This window comes from Suricata suricatta, chromosome 16 (genome assembly GCF_006229205.1).
Source record: "Suricata suricatta isolate VVHF042 chromosome 16, meerkat_22Aug2017_6uvM2_HiC, whole genome shotgun sequence".
Classification (NCBI taxonomy): Eukaryota; Metazoa; Chordata; class Mammalia; order Carnivora; family Herpestidae; genus Suricata; species Suricata suricatta.
The window spans coordinates 4,594,688-4,618,111 of record NC_043715.1 but is presented as its reverse complement, the minus strand read 5'-3'; the positions used below and the strand labels follow the sequence as shown (position 1 = coordinate 4,618,111).

General features: G+C 46.6%; 1 protein-coding gene across 3 annotated transcripts in view; it reads left to right on the top strand.

Annotated features, from left to right (window-relative positions):
* The window catches only part of CDH13 (cadherin 13), a 1,008,030-nt gene that overhangs the window by 731,535 nt on the left and 253,071 nt on the right, over positions 1-23,424 (top strand). Inside the window, exon 2 of one of the 3 annotated variants that reach the window (XM_029925180.1) lies at positions 18,600-18,717. The exons of the other annotated variants lie outside the window; for them this stretch is intronic. Within the exon in view, the coding sequence (XP_029781040.1) occupies positions 18,714-18,717 (4 nt within the window). The 5' untranslated portion in view covers positions 18,600-18,713. The remainder of the gene's footprint in view (positions 1-18,599; positions 18,718-23,424) is intronic. 3 annotated transcript variants of the gene reach the window in all.

Here is a 23,424-nt window from a genome sequence, read left to right as displayed (position 1 = left end):
TAATAAAAATGAAACGCTTTTGGAGCATCTGGGTGACTCAGTCAGTTGAGTTTCCAACTCTTGATTTCAGCTCAGGTCATGATCCCAAGGTCATGAGATCAAGGCCCACATTAGGCTCCACACATCCACACATTAAGATTCTCTTTCTCCCTCTGACCCCCTCCCCTGCTGTGTGCTGTTTCTCTAAAAAAAAAAAAAAAGTTTAAAAATGCTTTTAATAAGAAACTCAATTATGACACATTCATGACCATTCGTCATGTTTTACCCTGTATGGTCCGCCCAGCTGTCCCCATTCTGGCGGGTGAGAGCCGGTCACTCAGTACTTTGAGCAATGAAATACGTGAATAATGAAACACTGTACCTAAGAGATAACTATGTAACTACTTGAGAAAACTGCACAATGCATTTAAAGTTGATAAGAAGAAGGCTATAGAACATCAGGACCCATCGTGTCCAATCTATATAAGACGTAATGTTCCTACCGAAAGGTTAGCAATGGCTTTCACTGTGTGATGGAATTACAAGCGGTCTCTATTTCTCACTTTTTGGTCACTGATATTTTATAAATGTTCAAACCAGAACACGAATCGCTCTGTGACACACAAGAGAAATGGCGTTCTCCTCTTCGGAGCTGGTGGCACCTCTAGCTAGGTACCTGCCTGTCCCAAGGGGGCTTCTGACCGTCACAGCTGCCAGCAGGTGCTGTTGGAACGCAAGTAGATTTCACGATGCTGCGGCTCCAGAAAACCTAGGTTCCCCACACCCTCGTCCAAGAGCCAATGTTTTAGGGCATCAGAAGGGATGAACCCATCCGTGAGCCTTTGTTAAGTATTACTGTATACTAGGCTTTGCTCTGAGTACTTTTAAATGTGGAATTTCACTGATAGAACATCCTCCTGACCTGGGGATTCACAGTGGGGCATCATGTATAAGGAGGTCGGGATTGAGAGAATTTGAAGGATTTGGCGTAGGGCACGCAGGAAGGGTCCAGTCACAGTGTAGAAGCCAAATATTTGTGTCTACAGCCGAAATGGCCATACCCAGACCTCTCAGCCAGCAAGGAGGAGGACACGGGCCAGCTCTAATGCGCGTCCTCCCTAGGCCCCAGTGCCACCTCTGTCCTAACTCTGACTTTGTTCCTAATTGAGTGCCTTAATGAGTACACACCATTTATTGTCTCTGGGCCTCAGCTTCCTAATCTGTAAAATGGGACAAAGAGGCATTTGAAGTATACAAATCTTAGCATCTCATCAGCCTTAAAGAATGTTGGATTCTGATATGCCTTGGAGGCTCAGTCGGTTAAGCATCTGACTTCGGCTTAGGTCAGGATTTCATGGTTTGTGAGTTCGAGCCCCACATCAGGCTCTGTACTGACAGCTCAGAGCCTGGAGCCTGCTTCAGAGTCTGTGTCTCCCTGTCTCTCTCTCTGCTGCTCCCTTGCTCCTGCTCTGTCTCTCTCTCTCAAAAATAAACGTACAAACAAAATTATCTTTAAAAAATGTAGGATTCTACATGAATTTGGATGAGATCTTCCCAAGGAAACTCATGGCCCGTCTTCCCTCCTCCTTGGATAGCTAGTTCAAAGCTATCAATCTGGTGAGTCAGCTAAAATACCCATCTTCAAGGAGCACAAAGAAATCCTTGGCCAGTATCTTTCTAGATGCAAATACTGTGCTCCTGGATTGCATGTCACCTTGAAGAGACTGATGATGGATGAGCAAGAGTCAGCTTTGTCCTGGAAAACTTTTACGTGGCGTCTTCCCCCCTTTTCTTTACAGATTTATAAAGTCAATACTTCAGCTTTTCCATGACACAGGGCTTGTGTTTTCTTGGGCTAGATTTAACAAAGGGCTTTCCAAATGATCAGTGACACCTCAAGTTAGAGCTGCATTTTGAAATTGTTCTTTAGAATCTCTAACTTCATCGGGAAGAGTGACATGAGAATGTTAGCTTAATACTCTGCCAGAAATGCGTGGAGAAGATGGAGAATGTTTATAAATGAACATCCAGTAATGTGCACTTGGTAATTTCATTCAAAGATGTAAAGGAAGCGATATTACAAGGGACATTTTTGTTATTTTGTCGAATACTATTCACCGAAAAAAATAAAATTTCAACCTATATTCCTGACCTTCAGGGACTTATTTAAAGATCCTATGGTTGTTCCTAAACAGCTGAATTATTTAGTGAGATTGAACTGTCAGAGACTTTAAAATAAAGCCCACCAAAATACCAGCCACTCTGGAGCGCTGCAGCTGTTCAAGGCTTGCTCTGCCTGTATCATCTCAGACGACTGAGCCTGCAACTGAAAAAACTGCTCAGAAAATACCACCTTCCGTGCCAAGTGCAAAAGGAATTCATCCGAAGCTGAGAATTTGATAGAGCGGGAGACCGACTCCCCCACTAGTGTTCAGAATGGCTGATGGAGTTCTGGCTACTGCCTAGGCCCCGTTTAAGCCGCCCCTCCGAGGAAGTGGCCTGTGGCCCGGGGGGAACTGACACGCGGAGCAGGCTCGGAGGGCGGCGCCCGCAGGCGTGGCCACCAGTGACAGCACGTGTCCAGGTGTCCAGTGTATGTGGAATGGTGTGAAGAGGTTTAACTCACGCATTTGTTGCCTAAATGGAGTGAAGTCAACAGTTTGGGCTCGTAAGGAAGTTTTATAGATTGCTAGCCCCCTCACTTTTCCCAGAGGATGTAAAAACCAAGAATTCAAGATTAACATGTTGAGTACCAAGCATTCTAGGACCCCTGAAGGAATCAACCCCTCCCGCAGAAGCAGATGCTGATAGTAGTGATGACGGTGACGGTGGCGGTTTTGATGGAGATGGTGGTGCTGGCAACAGTGATTGATGATGACACTGGTGGTGATAGTGATGGTGACAATGGTGATGATGGTGTTGGCGATGATGACAGTTGTGGTGATAGCGATGGTGGTGATGACGGGGGTGGGGATAGTGATTGATGATGACGGTGGGGGCGATGGTGGCGTGATGACCTTGGTGGTGATAACAACGGTGAGGATGACAGTCATGAAGACACTAATAATAACATTGATGCTGCTGCTGCTACTAATGTGATGACAGTGATGATGATGGCGATGGTGACAGCAGTGTCACTGGTGATGATGGTGATGGTAATGGTAGAGGCTGACATACACTAATCCCTTATGATGCACCAAGTAACATGCTAAGCACTGAATATTCATTATCTCATTCAGTCTTCATTATATCAGGTACATTACATGCTGTAATTTTCCCATTTTGTAGGTGGTAAAATTGAGGCTTAGAGACATTGAAGAACTTGCCGAGGACAATACTTTTTAAATTTCACTGTACATTAGAATCACCTGGAAAGATTTTTGGAATCTTGATCCGAAGCTTAAAATAATTTGTCCGAGGTTTTCCAGCTGGTGAGTGACAGAGCCCAGGATTTGCAACTACACGCTTGGGGACCCGAGTCATCGCCTTGTCCACCTCCCTGTGCAGCTTCCCTTGTAAAGATCCCTGAACAGTCTCCCAGTGTCCTGGGGATGATTGTGGTCTGCATCCATGCCCTTGGAGTTTCTAATAATAATAAGCAATAGACCAAAACATAATGCTTTCAAGCGGAGTAGCAGATCTTTTGGGAAGTGTGCTAGAATCAGTGTGAATCTCTGTCCACCAAATTAATTTCAGTTTCATTCACAATTTTCTATCCTGTTGAGAATATGCTTGTGGTTATTTTTGCCTGAAGGTATAAAATTCCAACCAAATATTAGCTGCTTTTTAAGTGTCTCTAGTAGTTAGAGCCCTCAGTCCCGAGAGACGGTGTTGGAGGTACAGGATGTATGGGAAGAAGTACCGGTTTCCAAGTCCGAGTCAGAGCTTGCCTTGAGGAAAAGAGAAGTTCGCGGAGAACTCTCTGAATGCCTCTGTCCCTGGGTTTCAAGTAAAATTAAAGCTCTTAAGAGAGGCTGGCAAGGCCCACCCATGTTTCTAATCCAAAGGGCTGCACTTGTTTCAAATGAGACCGTGCTAGTTAATTAAGGCTCTGCCGCTCTGGGATTAATGATGTTTTTATAGCCTTAATTTAATTTTCCATGGCAATGGAATCTGATTAGACCATGCATGAGCTCCTTTCATGCCAGCTCCTGCATCCTCATTTAATCTCCCTACAACAGCAACAGATGGGCAATAGCGTGCCCATTTTACAGATGAAGAAACTGAGGCTAAGAGCTGTTAAAGAATTTCTTCAAGGTTAACCACATCATTTTCACCTGGTTGAGTCATCTTATACAGAAGGAAAAAAGTTATTTTAAATTATTTTTTAATGTTTATTTATTTTTGGGAGACCAAGACAGAGTGCAAGCAGAGGAGGGAAGAGAGAGAGAGGGAGACACAGAATGGGGCTTAACCTCACAAACCGTGAGATCATGATCTGAGCTCAAGTCCAACGTTCAACTGACTGAGCCACCCAGGTGCCCCAGAAAAAAAGTTATTTTAAAAAATCTCCCTATTCCCCTAAAATGAACTTCTGGCCTAGAAAAGCTGCCATTTTCACACTTGACCTCAATTTCCCCACACTCCTGTGTCATTAAGGAGGTGGTTTTATCACCTGGCTGCAGGGATGAGGCGGCTAAGATTCAAGACGGAGAGCCTTCCCCAGCTGGGGAACCTCTCACAAAGGTGTCAGAGAACTTTCACACTTGGCTTTCATTTGGCCCCACACATTTTTGTTGGAGATAAAGATAATCAGGGTTTTCTTCTCCCTGTTCTTCCCTATCTTTTTGCTGTTAGAATTCAGAATGGATGCCTTCATCATTTGGCTAAAAAAAAACCCTGAATGGTTGAAATTTCTAAGCTTCATAGTTAGAAGCTATTGTAAGCATCTCAAATTGTCAAAAGGAGGGCAGGGAGGAATTTTAAGTCTAGAAATAGAACTCAGAATTTTTAGTCTTCATTGATGTGGGTACTTGGGGAGATACCGAAGTAATAAGAACATGATTCCTGCAAATGACTCCAGGCATCAGATAGTTCATGGGTGTCTATGCCTGTTGATGCAAAAATGCAACAACAGGTTTCCCAAGGAATTATTCCTCTCCCACCCCTCAAAATATTTTTTATTAGACATAAAAATACACAAAGAGTTACATTATCTAAATTTGGAACTAGAGATAGATGAGTCAACAGAGCCTTTTTTTTTTAAATGGAAGTGGCTTGTTGAGATCAGTTCCAGCATTCAATGTTAAGAGCCCCGTGCCTCCAGTTTTATAATGTAGTTTAAATCTTTCCCAGCCTCAGACAGGAAGAAGAGAGGCAGAAAATGAAAATAAGCAAAGATGTTCTTTTTTCTGAATGATGGAAGAAAAACCATAGAGGGATTTATTGTGAATTAATGTAACAAATTCTGCCTTAAGTTTCTGAGTTCTGGTGTTGGGTTTTTTTTTCTTTAATGTTTATTTATTTTTTGAGACAGAGAGAGACAGAGTGCGAACAAGGGAGGGGCAGAGAGAGAGAGGGAGACACAGAATCTGAAATAGGCTCCAAGCCCTGAGCCATCAGCACAGAACTGATGCAGGGCTCGAACCCATGAACCGCGAGTTCCTGACCTGAGCTGACCCAGGCGCCCCCTGGTGTTGGGGTTTTTAAAAGGTGGACTGCATTTGCCCATTTCTCAAGGGAGAACTCATTCTTCAGTGATACATTACTGCCACCTGGTGGCAGTATACCTGCATTGAAGGGAGTTAAGTAAGGAAAAAAAATTTTTAATCCATTACCACCATCACAAGTCCCTACTACCTCACACACACAAAATGTAATAGTAATTTTAGTCATAGGAAGTTAGATGGAAGAAGCAGGTGAGTTAAAATGGAGCGAGACTGTGGGAAAGCTTGTGGTATACAAGGGGTTGGCCCTTCATCCTACGGGCACATACACGCCATTGAAGGGCAGTGGAGATGAAGTCCGAGCCTTAGAACCTGAGTCTCATGTCTGTACAGAAAGAAGAGTATGAGAACAGACAGGCTGGTCAAGAGGCTAACACAGTAAACCAAGTGTGAGATGATCAAGGTGGTGAAGACGGTAATCAAAGCAGGTAAATAAAGTTGAAGGAGACAGGTTTTTTTTTTTAAATTAAATGCACCTACTATGTGCCCAGTACTGTACTATGCCCTGAGTGCGCAATGGGTTCCATCTCTTGAGAAGCTCCCCAACGAAGTGCGTTGATCCAAAGTCTAACCCTCATTTTGATCTACCCTGTGGGCTCTGCAGGTTGGTTCACCTCCGGGGACCCCAGTTCTCTCATTTAAATTTTTTTAATTTTTTTAAATTTATTTTTGAGAGACAAAGACAGTGCGAGCAGGGGAGGGGCAGAGAGAGAGAGGGAGACACAGAATCGGAAGCAGACTCCAGGCTCTGAGCTAGCTATCAGCACAGAGCCCGACGTGGGGCTTGAACCCACAAACCGTGAGATCATGACCTGAGCTGAAGCCAGACACTCAGCTGACTGAACCACGCAGGGCCCCCCCCCCGCCCCCCCCAGTTCTCTCCCTGAAACAAGGAAGCTCCCATTCAGGGAGTAGAGATGGCAAAGGCCCGTTGTCTCCCGTGCTGTGACATGAGTCTGTCTAGAGCAGATATTTTCAAGGAAAGATGTTAGGATGAAGACTGCCCAACTATGTGGCTTCAAATTTTGGTGGGGTTTTTTTAATGCCAAGGTCCAAGCACAGCTACGGGAGAACGGTGGCACCACTGATACGTGAAGTCAGTGAGGAGGAAGCAGGGTAGCTGTGTGGGCACCATGGCAGCCAGGCCTGCAGACACAGAGAACCAGATACTGTCTTTCAGCTTGGAGGAGCAGCGGAGGGCAGGAAAAGGGTGCAGCAAGTCTGGGCAAATCATTTCCTTAAAATGCAGCCTCTCGAGTCTGCACCTCCAGAGCCCCAGACTCCTGGTCTGCTCTCTGCTAGCTTTGTGCCCTTGACCAAGTTACTTAGCCTCTCTGAGCTTCCCATTTCCCTGTGTAAAGAAAGCAGGGTAACAGTGCTGTCCCTGGTTCCTTGAGTCACCACCATATTCCCCAGCATGACTATTATCTTCCTCCTCCTCCGCATCATCATTATTTACAGAAATGCTGAGTTTTCCCAAGGAAAAATGGTAGAGCAAAGAGTGAGAGGATGGAAGCATTCCTGAGTGAAGGCCCAGCTGGGGAAGGTGAGCTTGAGGAAGAGGGCGGGGGAAGGAACAGAGGAAGGACTTCTCAGGAGGAGGGATGGATGGGGTCAGCACTTAGGGAGCACGAAGACTTGAAGGGGAGTGTGCGGAAGGCCACAGGATGTGGTGACTTGCGGCTGCTGGTGCTGAAAAAGCAGCATGTGAAGAACAGAGACTGAGGAGGTGACAGGAGGGTGAAGAGCCGCGCCCCTGGGACTTGAACTCACCGCCTGGCCGTCCTCAGGAAGGGGCCGGCGGGGTTCACACGAGAGCGCCAAGGAGAGTTACGGGCAGTGCTTGTGTGATCTGCGGACTGCAGCTTCCATGCTCTCCTACATTTCAGATTACTTACATTCCTTGGGTCAGAATGATCCAGCCGTGGGCGGCTCATTTCTGCAGTGATCTGTACCGATCTACAGTGTGTCATCCCAGGTAGAATGTCAAGCTGTCAGAGACCCGAGGTGAGAGGGTGGTCAATAAAAGTAAACCGTGAGGATAATGCTAAAGGGCTGGTGGCAAAACGACCCACAGGAATCACACGTCTCTGCCCACTGGAAAGGGCAACGCGGCTGTCCTGCCCGGGCGCACACCTGTGCTGAGTCCCCCAGGCCCTGGCACAGCTCTGATGCAGAGCCGATCTCTTGACTGTTTGAAAAGGTGCTTGCTCTGTAAAGTCACGCCATGAATCAAAAAAAATAAAAAAGTTCTAAGAGGGAAGTTCATATCATGGCAAAAATTGCCTACATTAAGAAGCTAGAGAGTAGGGGCGCCTGGGTGGCTCAGTGGGTTGAGCGTCCGGCTTCGGCTCAGGTCATGATCTCATGGTTTGTGAGTTCAAGCCCGCATCAGGCTCTGTGCTGACAGCTAGCTCAGAACCTGGAGCCTGTCTTCAGATTCTGTGTCTCCCTCTCTGTCTGACCCTCCCCTACTCGCACTGTCTCTCAAAAATATAAATAAATAAATAATAAATAAATAAATTCATGTAAGTTTAAAAAAGAAGAAGCAAAAGAGATCCATATAAGCAATCTAACTGTGTACTTTAAGGAACTAGAAAAAAAAACTGAATCCAAAATTAGCAGAAAAAATGAAATAATATAGATTAGAGCAGAAATAAATGACATAGCAGGAAAAAAACAGTGGAAAAGATTAATTGGTTCCTTGAAAAAATAAACAAAGTTGACAAACCCTTAGGTAACCTAACCAAGGAAAACAAGGAGAGGTTCCGAATAAACAAAATGATAAAAAGGAGACATTACAACTGATACCATAAAAATTCAAAGGCCCATAAGAGGCTGCTATGAACAGCCTAGAAGAAACGGAAGAATCCTTGAAAGCATACACCTTACCAAGACTGAATCAGGAAGAACGCCAAAATCTGAATAGACCTATTACTAGTAAGGAGCTTAAATTAGTAATCAAGAATCTGCCAATGAAGAAAAGCCCAGGAGAAGATGGCTTCACTGGTAAATTTTATCAAACATTTAAAAAAGAATTGACATTGAGGCACCTGGGTGGCTCAGTCAGTTAAGCATCCGACTTTGGCTCAGGTCATGATCTCATGGTTTGTGGGTTCGAGCCCCACATCAGGCTCTGTGCTGAGAGCCTGGAGTCTCCTTTGGATTCTGTGTCTCCCTCTCTCTGCCCCTCTCCTGCTCGCTCACTCGCTTTCTCTCCCTCTCTCTCTCTCTCAAAAATAAATAAACATTAAAAAATAAAATAAAAAAAGTATTAATACCAATTCTTCTCAAACTCTAACAAAAAAAAAAAAAAGGAAAAAAGAAAAAAGAAAACACAGCCAAACTCACTTTACAATGCCAGTGTTATCTGGATACCAAAATCAGAAAAGGACACTGCTAGAAAAGAAAACTACAAGGCAGTATCCCTCATGAATATAGAGGCAAAAATATTCTCAATAAAGTACTGGCACACTGAATTCAGCAGCACATTAAAACGGCCCTTCATAATGACCAAGTGGGGTTTAACATTGGAATGTAGGGATGGTTTACCATATGCAAATCAACCAAGACGATCAAGGGATCATCTCAATAAATGCAGAAAAAGCACTTGCCAAAATTTAACATCCTTCCATGATAAAATCTATTAACAAATTAGGCACAGAAGGAATACCTCTCCACATAATACAGGCCGTATGTGAGGAGCCCAAGCTACTATCGTGCTCCGTGATGAAAGGATGAAAGCTTTTCCTCTAAGATTAGGAGCAAGACAAAAGATCCCACTCTCACCACCCATCAGCATGGTTCCGGAAGTCCTCCCGAGAGCAATCAGGCAAGAAAATGGAATAAAACGTAACAGAATTAGAAACAAAAATACAATCGTCCCTTTTTGCCGATCGCATGTATGTATATATTTAATCCTAAAGACTCAACCAAAATATTATTAGATCTAATCCATGAATTCACCAAAGTTGCAGGGTACAAAATTAACATCCAAAAATCAACAGTATTTCTATACACTAACGACAGATTTTACTAAAAAGAAAAAATTGATGTCATTTACAATTGCATCAAAAACAAAATACTTAGGAAAAAATTAAGGAGGTGAAAGATCTCTAGAATGAAAACCAGAAAATATTGACAACAGAGTAGAAGATGAATAAATGGAAAGGTATTCTATATTCATGGATCAGAAGAATGAATATTGTGAAAATGTTAATACTACCAAAAACCACTAATGGATTCAATGCAATCCCTGTCACAATTCCAGTGACTTTTTCTTACAGAAGTAGAAAAAACTCCTCAAGTTTATATGGAATGACAAAAAATAATAATAATCAAAGAAATTCTGAGAAAGAAGAACAAAGCAGGAGACCTCACACTTTCTGATTTCAAGAACTATAAAGTAATCAAAACCATATCGTGTCATAAAAAGCAAACAGACCAATGGAACTGAATCAAAAGCCCAAAAAATAAACCCGAGCACATACAATTCGCTAATACTTACCTGACAGAAGCGTCAAGAATACTCAGTGGAGAAAAGGCAATCTCTTCCGTAAACAGTGGGATAACTGGGTGGTCACACGTGAAAGAACGAAATGGGATCCCCATCTTGCACTACTCACAAAAAAAGAGCTCAACAGGCATTAAAGACTTAAATGGAAGACCTGAAATCTTGAAACTCCTAGAATAAAAGATAGGAATAAAGCTTCTTGACATGGGTCTTTGTAATGCTTTTTTGGACAGGACACCTAATGCACAAGCAGTAGAATAAAAAGTAAGTGGGATTGCATTAAACTAAACAGCTTCTGTACGGCAAAAAAACAAAACAAAACAAAAAAAAACCAACAAAGTAAAAAGACAACCTATGGAATGGGGAAAACATATTTTCAAACATATACCTGATAAGGAGTTAATACCCCAAATATATAAAGAACTGACACAACTTGGGGCACCGGGTGGCTCAGGCAGTTGAGTGTTTTGCTTCAGCTCAGGTCATGATCTTGCGGTTCGTGGGTTCAAGCCCTGCGTCAGGCTATGTGCTCACAGCTCGGAGTGTGGAGCCTGCTTCGGATTCTCTCTCTCTCTCTCTGACCCTCCCCTGCTCACCCTGTCTCTCTCTCTCTCAAAAATAAATAAAACATTAAAGAAATTTTTGAGTAACTTACACAACTTAATAGCAAAAAACATACAACCCACGTTTAAGGCAGAGGACTTGAGTAGACATGTTTCCAAAGACCTTATAGAAAAGGCCAACAGGCACATGAAAAGATGCGCAACATCACTAACTGTTAGGGAAATGAAATATGAATTAAAAATCACATTGAAGTGTCTCCTTGCACCTGTTAAGATGCCCATCACCTGGAAGGCAAGAGAACACAAATGCTGGCAGGGATTCATCTCGTGCCCTGGAGCCCTCGTGCCCCGGGAGCCCTCGTGCCCTGTTGGTGGGATTACAAATTGGTGCAGCCATGACAGAAAACTGTATGGAAGATCCTCAAAACATTAAACAGAGCTGATCTAGAAATTCCACTTCTGAGAATATATCCAAAGGGAATAAAAAGTAACTCAAAAATATCTGCTCCATGTTCAGAGCAGCATTATTTCTAAGAGCCAGGCATGGAAACAACGCAAGTGCCCATCAGTGGGTGATGGATAAAGAAAATGTGAAGTACACACACACACACACACACACACACACACACACCACATACACAAAGGAATAGTATTCAACCATAAAAAGGAGGAAATTCTACCATTTGTGACAAAACGGACGTTGGAGTAAAGTAAACCAGACAGAGAAAGACAGATACCCTATAATCTCACTTTATGTGGGGTCTAAAAGAAAGCAAAACACACTCATAAAACGAGATCAGACTTGTGGTTAGCAGAGCTGGGGGTGGGGGAGGGGATTAGAGGAAGGTGTTCACAGGCACTAACTTTCCATAATGAATGTGCTGTACGATACAGAGGAGAGATGTTAAGAGAGTAAATCCTAAGAATTCTCATTAACACACACACACACACACACACACACACACACACACACACACACACGTCCGTTCTCCTTTAGACTCCTAGTGTTCGGCATTTCACCTCTACCACCTGGTCTTTCAGAGTCTCTGGCTTTGGGACCAGCCCTCACAGCCTCCTCCATCTGCACTTGGTGCCGGTGGGTACCTGGAGAGGGTAGGGCTCCGGCTGCAACTCGCTTGCTCCGTGGTCTCTCATGAAGCATTTATCCTCTCTGGGCATTGGTTTCCTCACCTGTCAACTGGGGACATCAATGCTGGCACCAACCTCATGGGACTGTTTTACAGAGCAAACAAGCTGCAGCAAGTAAAGTGACGCTCAGGCCGGAGCCCGGTGTGTGAAAGGGCCGTGCAAGTGACGAGTGCCGTTATTTTTTTTATTATTCTTGTGAGAGGACCTCTAATAGAAAGAGCATTCAGCCCCAGAGCCACCAGCGGAATAGGACAGACGTTTTCCTGTCGCTGCTCATCCCTAGGCGTGGAGAGGTCAGTCTCACCCAGCTCTGTCCCAGATCGGTCCCAGTTCAGTCCCAACACCTAACGGGGAAGGCTGATGTGAAGACAGCCCGCTGGTCTGATGCTCTGCCAGGGAGGTGGACACAGTGTGCAGGGAAATTACGTGACCCCGCAAAACACACCTGTGAGGCCCACATTCCCAGGTGGTCTGGGGCATTTGAGCTCTGTTCTTCCAAGACTGAGAGATGGGAATAGAACGGAGCATGTTCGGTGGCTCAGAGCGATCTGTGCTCTTGGGTTAGACTAGCAACATCTAACAGTCTGGGCCTTTGTTTGCCCATCTGTGAAATGGGTAGAGGGGCAACTTTCTATCAGGTAGGATCCTCCTGTAGATCTATGTAGAGGATAGCATCTGACAAAGGCTTTGTGTATTAAAAAAAATTTTTTTACACTTATTTAATTTTGAGAGACAGAAAGAGACAGAGTATGAACAGGGGAAGGGTAGAGAGAGAAAGAGACAGAGTATGAACAGGGGAAGGGTAGAGAGAGAAAGAGACAGAGATCTGAAGCAGCTCCAGGCTCTGAGCTATCAGCACAGAGCCTGACACGGAGCTCGAACCCACGAACCCTGAGATCATGACCTGAGCTGAAGTCAGACGCTCAACCAACTGAGCCACCCAGGTGCCCCCAAGGCTTTGTGTATTTTATAGGAATGCCAAAAACAGCTGTATCTTACTTGGTTGAACTGAAAATTTTTTTTGAAAATCAGATTCTGTATTAAATTTAGTAGAGAGCTTATGACCTAAAACAGTGGTTCTCAAACGTGTGAACATCAGGCTTTTTAAAATCCAGATTGCTGAGTCCCGTGCCCAGTTACTGATTCTGTAGGTCTGCTGGGACCTGAGAATCTGCATCTCGCCCTAGCTCCCAGAAGATGCTGGAGCTTGGTCTTGGGACCCCGCTTTGAGAACCATGGACATCAAGGTATCCCATGCCCCTAATGTAGAGGAGAATCACTTCTTATCTACAGATCTCTTCCCCTAATTATTCCCCTATTATTTTCAAACCTGCAATTTTTTTTTATGTTTGAGGCTAATTTAAAACAGAAGCTTTCAGGGCATCTGGTGTGTGTACGAACTGGACCCAGCTCAGGGAGTTTGCTCTTCTGCTTTCATCTTGGCCTGTCCCTGTGGACCCATGAGTGTCAGCGCTGATATTTCTGATTCCTTATTTGTGCCACATGGAGGCTCATCTGCCCAGCCAGCCCTGATGTCACAGGCCCTCCCCACCGCCCCATCGGGTGACAGGAGGCATTCCAGCATGAGGTCTCAGAACGACGATCACTCCCAGGAGTAGAGAATGAACATTTATTTGAAATATTTTCTTAAAAATTAATGTTTATAATCAATCTTGTGACAGTTACTGTATGCCAACCAGTCAGGTGAGGCTGTGTTTCCTGTTTTACTGCGCGTGAGATTTAGTGATACCGGCTGGGTTTCATGAAGCCTTGTTGCTACGTAAGATGATTCGGTCCTTTATTCACTCATCTTTTTTCACCAGGTGTTTATTGACTGTCTACTCAGTGCCAAGCTCCATACTAGGTTGTGAAAACAGAGATAAATAGAAGCGTTCTCTATTCAGGCAGTAGGAACTTTATAGTGGCTTTTGAGTTAAGGACAAAGGCATTTCTGATTTTTGCTTCACGTGGCACCGCACTTCCTAAGTTTTGTATCTGGTTGATTCTGTTGCTGTTGTTTGTTTGGGGGTAGTATTTCTATCCTGCCCAGCAATTCTTGTAAGTAATAATATATAATAATAGCCAGATTTCATGGGTTCCCACAGACATGAACAAGATCTTTAAAGAAGTTTGCAATTAAATAGGAAAAGTAAACATTTAAAAATGTATCTGCAGTGCAGTCTGACGGAGAACAATACCAGTAGCCTGTGGGGGAAATGACTTATCCGTCTGGGATGCTTCTGGAAGTCTTCCTAGGCGAGGTGGCGTCAGAGGTGGGTTTTGGAAGGGGAAAAATTGTTCTCATGCTAAATGTGCAACTCCGTTCCCCTCGGTGTGGCTCCAGGAAACCGGCACTTCACAGGCGGTGATGCACTGTAGACTAGGGCTCCTACCCATGGCTGAGAAACCCGATTCTGCTACTTTCTGGCCCGGTGCCTTTGGCCCAACCACTTAATTTTTTGAGCTTCATTTCTCATTCAAAAAATGGGAATAACATTACAGCCCACACAGGATTGTTGAGAGAGATAAAATGAGATAATATTTGAAGAGCACTTAGTATGCAGGGCCTGACGTGTTATAAGCACTTAATAAAATTACTGCTGCTTTAATTACTATAATTATCACCATGTTGATGGGTGTCACAGGATACAAAGTCAATTGAGTCAGGTCTGTGAAATTAGACCAGTTTACGGTGTGCGCGTCTGTTTAACGGTGGGGTCTTCAGAGCCTTCCAGAGACAAAGGCCTGTTGGAAATCGATGTTCTCTGCTGTCTCCCCGAGCACATTTGAAAGGAAATGCTTTTTCCTTTGTGCATCTGTCAGAACTGGGATTCCCAGCCCCCCAGATCAGCCCCTTCAGCCAGGGGGCTTTATTAGCCTCCTAGTGGCGCTGCCTTTGTGTTTCCGGACCGTCGCCTACCGAGGATCTCCGCTTCCGGTCCAAAATGGCTCCGCATGGTGTGTGCTTCCTGCTTTCCCAGACGCCTTCCAAGGTTGTCCAGGTGTTCTCACCTTTACTTTTGCAGCTTTATCTGCAGTGGCCACTGAGGGACTTGGGGGTGCCACGGCAGCTGCCTGGGGAAAATTGACTCACTCTCAGTACTTGGTGAAACACTGGCTGATTCTCCGAAGGAAACCCCGGTGGGCAGCCGCGCATGCGCAGAACAGGCTGAGGGAGGGGGAGATGACGGTGCACCAGAGGAAAGCGGGTCTGCTTTTGGGTGAAATTCACCAGAAGACACCTTTACCTTATACACATTCCTGGGCATTGCTTGTGTACATCTAAGAAAATGACTCAAAAGTAAGCTGTGTTTTGTGCACGTGGTATCCCTTCCCAAGTTAGCCCAAAATAAATCAAGTAGGCCCTTTCATTAACCTTTTTAAATTCAAAACATACCTTTTTCGTATAAGAATCAGAATTCAGCCCTAATTGTCCCACTTTGACATTGCTGTTTTTATGTCTTCTAGTCTGTGTCCGCCGACATCCTATTTATATCAGTTTATATTTTACTTTTTTACCTAATATGTCATAAGCACGTCCCAGATAGCTGCCCAGTCATTGTAATTACAACCTTTAGTGACTACATAATGGCCCATCAAATAGCTGGATCTAATTTATTTGCCCATTTTCCTACAGTTAAACTCCTTGGCCGCCGATCATCAGCCCTTCTTAGCTGCAGAAACTATATTTTAAGAAGCCATAGGTGGAACTTGAATATGTTTTATTGATTATTTTCCTTAATATCTAAAGTAAAACCTAACTAGCTTCATGTAAATACTCTCTGAGTATAATTTTAAAAAACAACAAAACAAAACAAAAAGTAAAATGGAGCATCTGGGTAGTTCAGTTGGTTAAGCATCTGACTTTAGCTCAGGTCACGATCTCACAGTTCATGAGTTAAAGCTCCTCATTGGGGTCTGTGCTGACAGCCCGGAGCCTGGAGCCTGCTTCGGATTGTCCCCTCTTGCCCCTCCCCCGCTCATACTCTACATCTCCCTGCCTCTCACATATAAATAAATGTTAAAAAAAAATTAAAAACAACATCAACAACAATTTCTTGTTACCGTTGCCTCCCACCAAGTTCCAGATTTGTGGTCAGGGGTAATCCCTGTATTAGCTTAATTTCTGTCCTTCTAGACATTTTTGTCCACATTTACAAACAAAATAGATGCATGTTGTGAACATGAGGTTATGCGGGGACAGTGTTTTTTAATTTGCTTTTTGTCCCACTTCACATGTCTTGGTGATGTCTCCTGTCACTGCATCCAGATGCACCTCCTTCTTTGCACCTGTTACAGGGTATCCCAGCAGACGGGTGGCCCTAGGGCCCCTCCGCAGGCCTTCTCAGTAGGCATCTCAGCGGCTTACAGTCCGCTGTCCTCACACACAGTGTGTCTGCTCTGCGCCCTCTTAGCTCTCCTGGTGGTGGCGGTGCCAGGAATTCGTGCTGAAAACCCCCAACATGAGAGGCTTCCCCTCCAGCTGCTGAGGATGACGAGGATAGTGATGCAGTAAACGTCAAAAGCCGATCGATCGTCCCCCTCCCCACTTTCCTCTGAATCTCATCAGGATGAGTGATTGGACGGAGGATGAAGGGAACAGGGCATTAGTGGCACTTTTGTGATGCAGGACCCCTGCTGTTTCCCAAACCTGGTTTTCACCCCGTGCTCTGCCTGCCATGCCCTGTGGAGCACCCCCTTTCAGAGCCCCCCTGCTCTCCACCCGGGACATTACACGTGACCCGGCGGCTCTTGCGCAAGCACGTGTGCACTCGTAAGGGAATCTGAGTCCCTTGCTGTACAGACTGTGGCTTTCACAGCCTTTTTAAAAATGGCCGATGCATGTTCCAAGCCAGATAATGACAACAGCGGTGGCGGCAGCAGCTAACGGTCACCGAGTGTTTTCTTTGTAGGAGGCACAACGGTGATACCTTTGTAAACACCTGAGCTTATTTCATTTTCCAAAGGAACCTGTAGGTCAGGAGCCGTTATCCTGTTTTCCCACGTGAAAACGGACGCTCAGACAGGTGTCAGAGTTTGCTCAAGGTCACAGACCGCGTAGCTTATGGACTTGGGACAGGAACCTGGTTTGTCTGACTTCGGAGCCCGACTTCTTCATCCACGTGCCGTGCCCCTTGCGCCACGGGCAGTGGGACAAGGAGTGTGGCGACCTGAGCAGGCTCCCCGTAACCCTGCACCTGCCCCAACCATGGCCGCTGGACATCCAAACCAAGATCGATACTTTCTGAGCAACTGAACTGCGGGAAGCCTGCGGGGGCGCCTGGGCGGCTCAGCCAGTTACGAGTCCGGCTCCCGATTTCAGCTCAGGTTATGATCTCCAAGTTTGTGAGTTCAAGCCCCGCGTTGGGCTCTGTGCTCACAAGCATGGGGTCTGCTTGGGATTCTCTCTCTGCCCCTCCCTGCTCACACTCTCTCTATATTGGAAATGAAGAAACATTAGAAAAAATAAATAAAATGTATGAAGCCTGGTTTGAACTCTGGCCGACCTGGGGGTCTGGGAGACGTCCCCCATCCCGCCCATTTCTGTCTTATTTGCCTTTTCATGGACTTGTCTCCCCTTGGCTTCCAGAAGTCATCCCTCCCACCCCCTGGGATTTGGAGGTGCATCCTGGCACACCGTGCTCTAGATTTTCTCTCCTCTGAGTATCTGCTCTGTGTTTTCCCCTCGGGGGCTTTGGCCCTTGCTACAGGACGATCCTTCATTTACCGTTCCCAGCTCTCATTTGCATTTTTCCCCAAAGGCCTCTGGTAGCAGCAAAGCTGTGCAGAATGGCCCTCCACCCAATCGTTCTCATCAGGGCTTTGGGGGAGCAGCCCGCCCCTGCTTTTCAGTCATCCTGCGTCCCTTCCAGTGCAGACCCAGGCCCACACCCCTTCCTGTGAGCGGCCCGGCTGTCCCTGGGCACCCGTCTCCCTTTCTCTCTCCGTGCTAGCTGGAAACAAACAGCTAATTGAATTTCACCCTTCCCACCTCTGAAAATATGACAGGCTAGTGCCTCCAATTAGTTTCTTAGACGGCGTCAAGGAAGAGATGTGTTCCGTCCTCACGAACACGGCAGGGCTCAAAGACACAACCTTCGTCGCTGCAGGGAGGTGGCCGTCGTTCTGGGCCTTTCTGGTCTGCATTCCGGCGGCCGATGCCGGCTTGTTCAGAGACTGGGCGGCTGCGGGTGAGCATGCGCAGGGACCCAGGCACCCCCCTGACCCCCAGAAACAATGAGGCCACACAGGGAAGCCAGGATGTGGAGGTTCCGGGTGTCTCGGAAGTTTAACTCAATCAGAGGGCCCGGGGCCACGTATGTGGGGAAAGAGGAGGGTCAGGTGCTGGGGTTACAGAAAGGAGTCCACACGGCCCCTGACTCAGGGGAAACCCCAAACTCTGGTGCGAAATCCACATGAGGGGCCAGCTCTTGGCTGAGAGATTGCAGAAGTACAGAGTAACCGCGACTTCGTGGAACAGGGGTCATCCTTTCGTGGGCTCAGAGATGCCTTCGAGGAAGAGTAGGTTCTTCAGTCCCTTCTGAGAGTTTGCCAAGGAGACCGAGGGGAGGAAGGATATTCAGACAGTGGAGAAATATTTGCACAAGTCCACGGCACGTTCAGGGAGCAGTGAGTCACTAGATGTATGCGGAACCCTGAGGGAGCTGGGTCAGCAAATCGCAAAGGACCTGACAAGGCCTGATTTTGCCTTTGGGCCCCTTCTCCTAGGTGATGGAAGATAGAGGATGAGTCAGAGCACCTGGGCACAAGCCACGCCCCTGCCACCTGTGAGCTGCATGGCCTCGGCTAGCTGTCACTAACCTCATCAGCCTCATCTATGAAATGGGTACAATAACAGCACCAACACCATGGGGTTGTCTTAGGGGTTAGATCAGAGAGCACACGTGAAACCCTCAGCAACGAGGGCCAGCTTCTTAACGAAGTGCTCAGTAAATGTTAGCTATTATCATCATTACCAGTGTTAATGTCAGTATCTGTTGCCATAGGACACAGAAGTCATTGATGCGCTGTGGGCGGTGATGGGCATTGAAGTTGGGTGGGACCTGGGTTCGAATCCTGACTCCGCCAGCTCTCACGCACTGCCCCTGGGCGTGTCACCTCATCTGCCCGCACTTCCTGACCTCCCCTGCCGCTCAGGTAGGGGAATAGGGAGCTGCCACCCAGCCCCGTGCTCGGCACAGAGTCTCAATAAATCACCGCTGGGGCTCTAAAATGTTTTTAAGTTTTATTTACTTTGAGGAAGAGAGAGAGCAAGGGAGCACCAGCAGGGTAAGGGCAGGGGGAGAAAGAGAATCCCAAGCAGCGCAGAGCTCTGTGCAAACTGTGAGATCGTGGCCTGAGCCAAAACCAAGAATGGGACATTTAACCAACCGAGCCCCCCGGGCGCCCCACAACGGCTGTTATCCTCCCCCCCCGCCCCGGCCTCCTCCTCCTCTTTCTTCTTCAACATCATCATCATCATCACCACCAGCAGCCTCTGGTCCCCAGCAAGGACGGCCTGACCAGGAACAGTAAGCAGGGGCGCAGCACAGGTGGACTGCGTCTTGGAGGGAGGGCGCAGGGCTCGGCCTGGGGAAGAGGACGCCAGCAGGCCAGGCCAGTGCTCGCCAAACCTCCCACATACAGAGTACCGGGGGGAAGTCTTAAAACGCAAATTCGGGGGCCTTTCCCCCAAATTCTGATGTGACAGGCCCCAGGCAGCACCCCCAAAGGTGCACCCCGGCGTACTCACCTGGGGGGTTTGCCAGCCTGACCTGGAGAAGAAACTTGCTCTTTCTTCTTTTTGCTCCATCAAAGGCTGAGCCCTGGGGGTGCATGCGCCCCTCCCGGTGGGGGGCCTCCGAGAATCCCGAGGGTGACCTGCTCGCCTGTCCCGGCCCCGCGTCTGCTCCTGCCGGATCCGGGCTCCCCGCCTGTCCAAGCCCCAGACCCGCTTCCTCTCTGGCTCTCGATGCCCGATTCTTTGGGCTCCTGCTCTGCTGGTCGGTCTAGTGCTGTTCACTTTCCTCTCAGTCCTTAGACAGCCTGACGAACTCATGCGTGTGGTAACAAGTCAGACGTAGAAATGACTAAATAACAGTGAGCCCTCCCGGCCCCTGTCCCCCCACCCCGCCCAGCACTCCCCAGCATCATCGCCCTTGACCCCACGCCTTGACCCCACGCCTGCATTCCTACAGGCGCTTCCCCTGCTCATCTCGGCAGACGTGTGTGCACACAGCCCGTACTTCGTTTTGATTTGAGTTTACAAAACCGTGGAGTTATAGAACACAGTGTATCTTATAACTGGTCTCTCCCCAACCCCCTGCAAAGAAAAAAAAAAAAAAGTGGTGGCCATGTTTCCATGACGATACAAATTCTGTCTCTTTTTATAAATGGTTCCATGACACTGTGATTCACTCACTTCCGGTTCTCAGGTTTCTTGCTCTTGTTTTGAAACCTATGCCGTCAAACATCAGGCTCCTTTGTGGACTCTTCACAATCCAGCACCTTTCTGCCCTATTGGATCAGTTCTCGGGAGCATGACTCCGTGTTTCCAACAGTCACTCCCTCCTTTCCCAGACCCCAGCACCCCATCATCTCTTGCCCTGACACTCCCTCCTTTCCCAGACCCCAGCACCCCATCATCTCTTGCCCTGACCGGACCCAAGTTTAAGGAGAGCTCCGTTTTACACCAGGGTTCACCCGTGGGAAAACCCAGGGCTGCCAGGGACGACCCCCCCCCACCGCCCTGACAGAGCATCAAGAAGCAGAAATGTCACCGTGCTGAAGCTGTGTTTAGAGATTCTGAAATGACCTTTTCTCATCCGTTCCTTGTTTGTCTTTTACACCCCTCCTGTCCCGACGCAAACGCTTGGTTTCTGCTCTCTGACTACTCTAATGGAAATATCAAAATGGCCAATAGCAGCTCTTTTTTCTGTTTTTTGAGCACAGCCAAATGAGGTACAGGACTCCCTTTTCATCATTTCATAAAAACAGAGGGGAAATCTTACCATAATGAAAATAACAGAACTCAGAAACTCCGCTGGTATTTTGTCTGAAAAGATTCGGTTGGTGCTAGGATGGAGCCGCGGTGTGGACACAAACCCTGCCTGCACCGCCTGTTTACCCCGAAGGCTTAAAACCTTTCTTCTTGGCAGTGGGAGCGCGGCCGGAGGAGACGTGATGACGTTATCAGGCAGAAACACATGACTATAAATAATTGACTCTCTCATGTTTCATGAGCCTTAACCTCATACTTCAGAACGTTTATTTCCTTTATTTCAAAATGCTTATTTACTTTTCTCCATTGACTTTAATTAAGTTTGCCTTTGGCTCATAAACAGGTAGAACTGAAAACTTTCCTATTTGCATTTTTATCTTGAAGCACCCTAACTAATTAAACTTCCATTGTTTGGTTTCGCTGTCGCCTTACCAGAGCCAAAGAGCAATGGCCGACGGGGTCATAGGTTTCTGACCATCTTGCTAAGCAAGAGGTAGAAAGCTCTTGAAAACTAATGGTTTGATGGAAATGCTAACGGAAGGACCATGTTAAGATTCTCTGCATCACAGGAAGAGATAAGGGAGCAACTAGGGGACAAAAGAGGTGAAAAGAAAGGTCTAGAAACTGCAAAACGGTGAACTTCCCTTGAGTTCTAGAAAAAGTATAGGATGAGTTAATATAAAAATGAATCAGGAAAACTGAGTGTTATATGTAAGGGATGAATTACTGAATTCTACTCCTGAAACCAATACCACACAATATGTTAAGTAACTTGAATTAAAATAAAATCTTGGAAGAAAAGAAAGAGCCGGAACATGAGCATATAGTTTTCAGTAATGTTACTCACCTGGTACAAACGAGGAATCCTCAAGGCATAATATGTGTAGACTTCAATCTGACTCATGACAAAGTCTCCTGTGAAATCTCAGGAATTTTTAAAAAATGAGGACGCTTGTTTTTTAAAAGGTAAAAATTCAAGACACTACCTTAGAGAACAGTTAACACATTTAACTAATAAGGGAAAGTAACCAGAGTACATAGAGCACTCCTAAACTCAGTAAGATATAAAGAAAAAAATTTTTAAGAGATGTAAGAGATATAAAGAGACAGTCATGATCTCGTGGTTCATGGGTTTAAGCTGACGGCTCAGAGCCTGGAACCTGCTTTGGATTCTATGACTCCCTCTCTCTCGGCCCCTTCCCCACTTGCACTCTCTCGCTCTCAGAAAATAAACATTAAAAGCATGTTTAGGAGACTCCAGACAAGATAGGCCCAAGTCCTACAATTAATCCATCCTGCTACCTCAGTACTCTGCTGTCTACACTGCCCGCCATCCCTCTCCTCCTGGCAGTCTCTGGCGCGTCTCCATCCTTCGTAGCCATGGGGCCAGCGTGATCCAGGATTCCAGCCATGATCCAAGGGGGGCAGACTCCAAGGATGGGGTGGAGGGTTTGACCCTCCCCCTAACCCAGGCTCCTCGGCACAGGGGAGGAGTCTAGCCCGTACCAGCTGATATTCAAGGGACCTTCTTACCGAGTCCCTTGCACTCCGTTCATCGCAAAGCCTCTTTCTGCTCAAACACTTTGTGGTTCAAAGAAGAAAAAAAAAATTCACTGTACACATTTTTCTTTAAAGATTGGAAAGAAATGAGGAAAAGCTTGTCTGTATTTTTATAAAAATATAAAGCATGTGTCTTCTCTGACGAGCTATTTCTCTCCCTGTAAACCCAGCAGAGCCCAGGGTAGAGCGTCAGTGTGAGCGCGTGTCTCACGTTCGTCTCCCTGAGCCACGCTGATGTGTTTCTGAAAAGATAACGCAGCTTCCGTGGGATCAGAAACCTTGAGATTTAGGAGGCGGCCCCTCATGGGTCTCTGGGGACTGAGCCTGGACACCATGTCCATCATTAGCTGATCCCCAAGAACGCAGTTTATGACCTCCGGGGGCAGAGGCCCAGTGGCTGCTCTTGGCTGAAGTAATTCTTACAGAAATGATCCTAAAACGTTCCTTAGGTGATAGACACGCACGTGCTTCTCCCATCTGGGCCTTGCGCCCGCCTCTGCTGTCTGCCTCCGTCTGCTCGTTCGTGGCCGCAGAGCACGTGTCCGGCCCAGACTCTGAGCCAGACTTCATCAGGCGCCGGAGGTCACTCACGGATGACATGGGGACAGAAGTGGAACCTTTGTGAGGTCAGGTTCGTGCTCTGGGCTTTAGTGCAGCCCCCCACGTGTTGTGGGGGGGGGGAAGCATAGTCACACAAAGATACCAGGTCCTGACAGCTATACCTTGTAAATGTGTTTTCCTTTGTTTAAAAAATTTTTTTAAATAAATGTTTATTTTTGAGAGGGAGAGCATGAGCGGCGGAGGGCAGGGGGTGGAAAAGAGGATCCAAAGTGGGCTCCGCGCTGACAGCCGAGAGCCCGATGTGGGGCTCGAACTCCCAAACCGTCAGATCATGACCTGAGCCAAAGTCAGACGCTCAACTGACAGAGCCATTCAGCTGCCCCCTGATTTCTTTTTTAAGAACAGACCTTGCAGATGTGATTAAGGATTCCT